Source organism: Morone saxatilis, unplaced genomic scaffold (genome assembly GCF_004916995.1).
Source record: "Morone saxatilis isolate NCDOM2014 unplaced genomic scaffold, NCSU_SB_2.0 Contig7, whole genome shotgun sequence".
NCBI classification, from domain to species: Eukaryota; Metazoa; Chordata; class Actinopteri; family Moronidae; genus Morone; species Morone saxatilis.
Window position 1 is genome coordinate 18,149,392 of NW_023340246.1, and position 5,696 is coordinate 18,155,087.

At 39.8% G+C, this 5,696-nt stretch overlaps 2 protein-coding genes across 2 annotated transcripts in view; one reads left to right on the plus strand and one right to left on the minus strand.

Moving 5' to 3' along the window:
- kif25 (kinesin family member 25) overlaps positions 1-1,436 on the minus strand; it is an 8,921-nt gene extending 7,485 nt beyond the window's left edge. The window contains exons 1-2 of the mRNA XM_035678986.1: positions 1,368-1,436; positions 1,163-1,228 (exon numbers count right to left, since the gene is read on the minus strand). Coding sequence (XP_035534879.1) covers positions 1,163-1,228; positions 1,368-1,436 — 135 coding nt within the window. The remainder of the gene's footprint in view (positions 1-1,162; positions 1,229-1,367) is intronic.
- Positions 1,437-2,311: 875 nt separating this feature from the next.
- ccdc167 (coiled-coil domain containing 167) lies at positions 2,312-4,358 on the plus strand. The gene is made up of 4 exons (XM_035679346.1): positions 2,312-2,439; positions 2,570-2,664; positions 2,774-2,826; positions 3,363-4,358. Exons 1-4 carry the CDS (start codon positions 2,389-2,391, stop codon positions 3,479-3,481), a joined length of 318 nt encoding a protein of 105 aa, XP_035535239.1. The 5' UTR covers positions 2,312-2,388; the 3' UTR covers positions 3,482-4,358.
- Positions 4,359-5,696: the final 1,338 nt, after the last annotated feature.

Below are 5,696 nucleotides of genomic sequence, written 5' to 3' on the forward strand. Positions count from 1 at the left end.
TCTGAATAGATGCTCCAATGTGCCATAAAGCACACTAAATGTTGAGATAGTAGGGAACTGTGCTTATCTTATAAAACAGCTCTGATGCTAAATGATAATAAACAGTGTTATTCAGCATTGAAGCATGCTGTTTTGAATGATCAGGAGGCACACCTTAAAGGAATTATGCAGGTACATTCATTTTTGTCCATTAATTAGTATTTTAATTGCCATATTGCAAAAAGCACAGGTGTAAGTGGACTTGTATTTGGTCTACGGGCCGCTCAAAGTGCATTACAACACAAAGCACTCAGGATGTCACTAAGCTCACCCCCATACACACATTTGCACACACCGATGGAGCTATTTTGGGTTCAGTATCTTGCCCAAGGACACTTCGACTTGCCTGGATGAGCCGGGAATCAAATCAGCAACTACTGATTACTAGAAGACCCGCTCTAGCACCTGATCACAGCCGCCCTCACAGGTGTAATCAATAACATTACTGATGTCCAGGGAGCAAGCGTACACAACATCAGGACCCTGGAGCTGACTCCCTTAATTAATGTTATTAATTACACGTCAGTTAAACACCTAATTACACATATTACTTTGGCTAATACGAGTTATCTGCTTACAACTCCTCTGTGTTGATGTACTGGCATTGAGTAGCACCTAAAGAGAGTCTACTGGGATGATGCTGTGTCTATATTCTCATAATACAACATACAGTAGACACACTGTACTGTAAGGATTGCCCAGTCTACTAAAACAATAAGTCTTGGAGAAAATATGGGAAATAGAGCATGTAGGTGCAATTAGTAAACATCTGCTGTCTGGTGGCATCTTCATCAGACAGTATCAACCATCTGTCCCATGCATCTGTCTCCCATTCAGGCTCAGCTGATCTCTACTGTCCACGAAAAAATATGGCCCCATTCAGCAGTGATTATAATCAAATATAGAGTGGGCCACTTGGATGCACATTCAAGTGAAATTAGATCATCCAGATGTAAAAAATAATAATAACACACATAAAAACACACACAAAAATGGCACAAAAATTAATTCAGCAACTCAGGAGACCAAGAAATAAATCTTACACAATCATCTAGATCAGAAGAGAATAATAAGGGAGGCCTGTTGGTTTAAGCCTGTAATGAATGGCAAGAAATCTTCTTACCTCGGCCAGTCTTAAATGAAGAATAGCATTCTCTGTCTCCAGTTCCAGTATTCGCTCCTCTTTACTCTGGAAATATTACACAAGGTCGTTGGAAACAGTATTGAACATATGTGTGCAGAGTTATATGGAAAACACAGAATGGTTTGAGAGACACAAGTTGCTGGACAATCTCTTAATAATAATTCCACACTTTAAACTTCCTCACCCTCAGCTTGTGCTCCAGCAGGTGCACCTGGTGCGCAAATATTCGGTCCCTGTTTATAAAGAGAGGCATTTTTTCCCTCTCCCTTTAAAGGAAATAAACTAGTAGAGAAGAGAATGGATGGCCTCGTCCCGTTCCTTCCCCAGCTGATCAAGCCTTGTCCTCTCAGGTCATAATCCGATTAACTGTCAACTCTGCTCACCTGTCTGCAGGGGGGAGGAGGGTGACAGCGTGCAGTCTGGGAGATAACACGGGCCGCTAAGTCAGACAATTGCTGCACAAAGCAATATTTCCACACATATAAAGTTAGCTCTGCTTATGTGATCGCCTTTTGTGTAACTTCTGAGAAGTAAATCCAGTCTAAATGTTTCATCCCTGTATTCCTGGTTCAAAGTGCCAGTTCAGTGTGGCTGCTGGTGTTGTTTCTGACTGCATAATCCACATGTTTTAATGTTGTATATCATGATTTAAGTGGACAGTTGACTCTGTTTGACCTGAATGTAACATAATCTTAATTAATACCACTGGTAAAAACCTGTGTTTACTGACTATTTTATGTCTAAATGTGTGAAAATGTGAAAAAGTTGTTTTTATTTATTAAATTTCAATGTACAAACAATGCATTGCATTGCACAAGCAAATGGGCACTGAAAAATGATCATTTTAACCTACTAATATTAACCAAGAATAAAAAAAAAATAGAAATAATGAAAAAAGGAGCACATAAAAATCACAAAATATAAGAGAGAAAAATAAACCACAGACAGCATCACACTTAAATATCCATAAAATGACTTTAATTTTCCAGTTATTCGAGGGTTGAAGAAGGTTTATCGATGCAGGAGCAGACCTCAGCTCACAGGTATTGATAAGTGTTCACCGATAGAGGGCAGCAAAGCCTCAGAGCAGCGGCGTGTCAATAGGAAGACATTTAACACGACGAAGAAGAGAAACCCTTCCGCATAGTTCCAGTTTGTCCACCTCAGCTCTCAGCCAGGTTGTCCGCACTTAGTTTGCAAACAAAATGGCCAAATTAAAAGACAAAAGACGAGAGAAAGTCAGTGTCGCCACCGAGGTAAGACGTTTCATTCATTCATCCGCTCACATTCACGTCCTGGTAACTCTCTGTGTTAATATTAGTGCAGTGGAACTCAACTAAACGAAACTAAACCAGCTGCTTCATCTCACATGTTAAAATGATGCAGATTGACCGTTTGGAGGAGAGGAGGACGCGTTGCCAAGACAACCTGGAGAGGGCAGAGTTCAGGAGCAGGAAAGAGGAGCTCTCTGATAAGGACAGGTGAGGAGGATGAGGAGGTGGAGGTGGAGGAGGAGGAGGAGGAGGATGAGGATGGTGGATATTGTGACAGAGAGTGAATGCTTCTTGTCTCTTCCTCTGTGCTCCACAGGCAGCAGCTGGAAGATGAAATGACGATCATGAATGAGAGGGTGCAAAAGTTAGGTAAGTCAGTAGCCATAACATGTTCATTCATACTGTGCAAACCACTGTAGGCATGTACAAGCATATATATTTTTACAATAGAGAAGTGTTGGACCAAATGACAGGCAAGTGAGGGGCAATAAAAATCACAAAAATAGTGCTTTGTTGTCGCTTTTCTAATAATGTGACCGAAGGATAAATCAGTTAGGTGACAGACATCCCCTTCCTCCAGCCACTCTCTCCTCCTCTGGTTCCAGGCTGCAAGAAAACAGGCTCATGTTGTAGGTGTGGAGTCTGACCTGTTTGGGCCCGTCTTCTCCTAAATCATCCACGCTGGTGTGAGGCTCCACAGCATCAAGAGGAGGGCTAGCAGTAGCTGGTGACACTGACAGCAACTCCAGTGACTCAAACAATGACTTAGCTGTGAGGTTATTGCTGTTGAGCCATCAATCACTTTCTCAAACCCCAGCCCTGGTCCCACTGTCCACATGTCAAAGTGCCCCTATAAAATTGCTTATTATAATCTAGCATCACTTTTTTTTGTTTTTCATTTCTAGGCAAGGAGCTGGAGACGCTGAGAGGAGAGAATCGGAAGAACATGATGCTGTCGGTCGCTCTGCTCGTTATCAGCGCTCTCTTCTACTATGTCTTTTTCTACAACGAAGAGGACTCGTGATGACCCGTGGCATCTTAAAGGAAGCCTCAACCTGAGATTAAACATGAGGCCCGGGACGGTGCACAGTGGGATTGAAATACATGGGAAAGCTTTAAGAGCCCTGTTGATGAAATACCTCAGACCTGCCTCTAGATGGCGTCATTGTCATTTTCTTGATCTCCCCTTATGGTCACACTGGGTTTGTCCTGCACGGTCAGAGCCCCACTATGGCTTATTGGACTGCAGAGTTGGTGTTGTAAGCATGTTTGGACCTTAATTATGGCTTTTACTTCATTTCTTTATTGAAAACTCTGTCCGCATATGTCTCTGTACGCTTTTTGCAAATGTCAATGCAAGAGTGTGTTTCATTTTGTCATTACACAGGCTTATGTGAGTAGGCTGCAGTCTTGTCTTGTCTGAACAGCACTGGATTTGGAGAGTTTGTGATATACTAAACTATCAGGTAACAAAATTGAATATGCATCAGTGCATGTTGACCTGTCCTGATAATCCCAACCCATATGCTGGTTATGTAAACTACTGCAGGTGACGCAGGATGGTATTTTGTAAGACATGAGTGTGCATCTTGTGTCTTTTCTCCAGCTTGTACGCAGTCCCCGTCTTTATTTTTATTGCTGTGTAAAGTCTTGATGACATTCATAACGCATAAGAATATATACAAGAGTTTTTCCGCTAAATAACCAAATTTAATGTTTGCCTTACGCCACAAACAAACCGATGTATTATTGCTGTATTTTATGCAGTGTATTAAGAGTATTGTATTGTAAGAGAAGCTTCAAATGGTGCCAATCAAGTCTGCTTTTGTCTTTTTAGTCACATATGAATACGTGTGTGTGATAATGCATGATACACATATGAAATTAAATGGATGGAAATATTTGATACATTTGCTTTTTGGGTTTGAAGTGTGTGTTGTACAGTTTTGTCACTACAACAAACGGAGAACCTGAAGAATGTATTTTTTTTGTTTTGATACTCATGCTGGCCATGCAACCATCTGCTAATCAAAGTTAAAACATGCCAAACGTGTTCATAAATGTTGTTTTTTAAATACACGTATGAAAAGGGGGTATGAAAATTGAGCTGGATGCTTATAACTATCTGTTTTGGAAGTATATTTATTGTGTTGTTTGGTATTCATAGGTTTATTATCTGCAATGCTTTAATATAAAAAAAACTCAACTTTTATTTATAAACTCATTATATGACTCACAGCTCTAATAGAGGCCCAGATTTATAATAATTGGATGTGTCATGTTTTTTGATGACATTTGTGATCCTTCCTAAAATAATCAAACTATACCAAATAACAATACAACGGAAGCTTTAAAATGTTCTGGGACCAGATTACTCAGTGGATGAGTGTTCAGGGGTTTTCTGATCAGGAAGTGTATTGTTTGAAACTGGAAACAGACACAAAGGAGGTGTAAGTTATCACCTATAGTGACACAGTGAAGGTTTGAATAGTCTGGCACTAGGTGGCAGTTTGAGGATATGACTATAAAAAAGTATTAAGGCCTCTTTATTCTGAGTGGATAAAAGAAAATACAACAACATTCCTGGTATTGATTGTCATCGCTTTGCCTATAACGAGGCAGAAGACTCACTGTCTCCTCGCCATCAGCCATGTTCCCATTTAGGACTGAAATAGATTTAATTGGAGAAAAAAACTGTGTTGCTTTCACCTAGATTCCCCTGGTTAAACTGTCCTGCAATTACAGGAAGAAGAAGTGTTTTATGTCCCTTAATGCTTCTTCTAGACTGTAAAGCACAAGTATGAATTCAAGCTTTGAGGTTGATTTGACTGGAAGAATTTTCAATCTTATTGTAAAAGTTTACAGCTTTCTTATTATATTTCTGTCCTGCATTTACAGGTTCCTGGTGTATGAAGACAGGTCTGTTTCCAGCTTTTACTAATGTGATTCTTTTTCCAGTTCTGGGCCCAGATGTATCTAATGCATAGTTATATTATAGTAATTAAAGGCACTATGTGGAAGTTTCAGAAAACCCTTGTTATTATTGACATCGGTGGTCCTTCAGTGAACTGCAACGTAAGCAACACCAACCTTTCCAGCTGTCTGCAGTCTCAGCTCCAAGTCCATTGGTTCCTACTAAAAAATCTTTAAAATTATTATATATATATATATATATATATTATTTTTTTTTTTTTTTAAAAGCTTAAAGTATTTTCCTAAAACAGCTGTGCACTGTAAAT

Coding starts and splice junctions, on each gene's coding strand:
- ccdc167 (XM_035679346.1), top strand. CDS start 2,389: ATGGCCAAATTAAAAGACAAAAGACGAGAGAAAGTCAGTGTCGCCACC. Junction 2,440..2,569: donor AAGTCAGTGTCGCCACCGAG/GTAAGACGTTTC, acceptor AAAATGATGCAG/ATTGACCGTTTGGAGGAGAG. Junction 2,665..2,773: donor GAGCTCTCTGATAAGGACAG/GTGAGGAGGATG, acceptor TGTGCTCCACAG/GCAGCAGCTGGAAGATGAAA.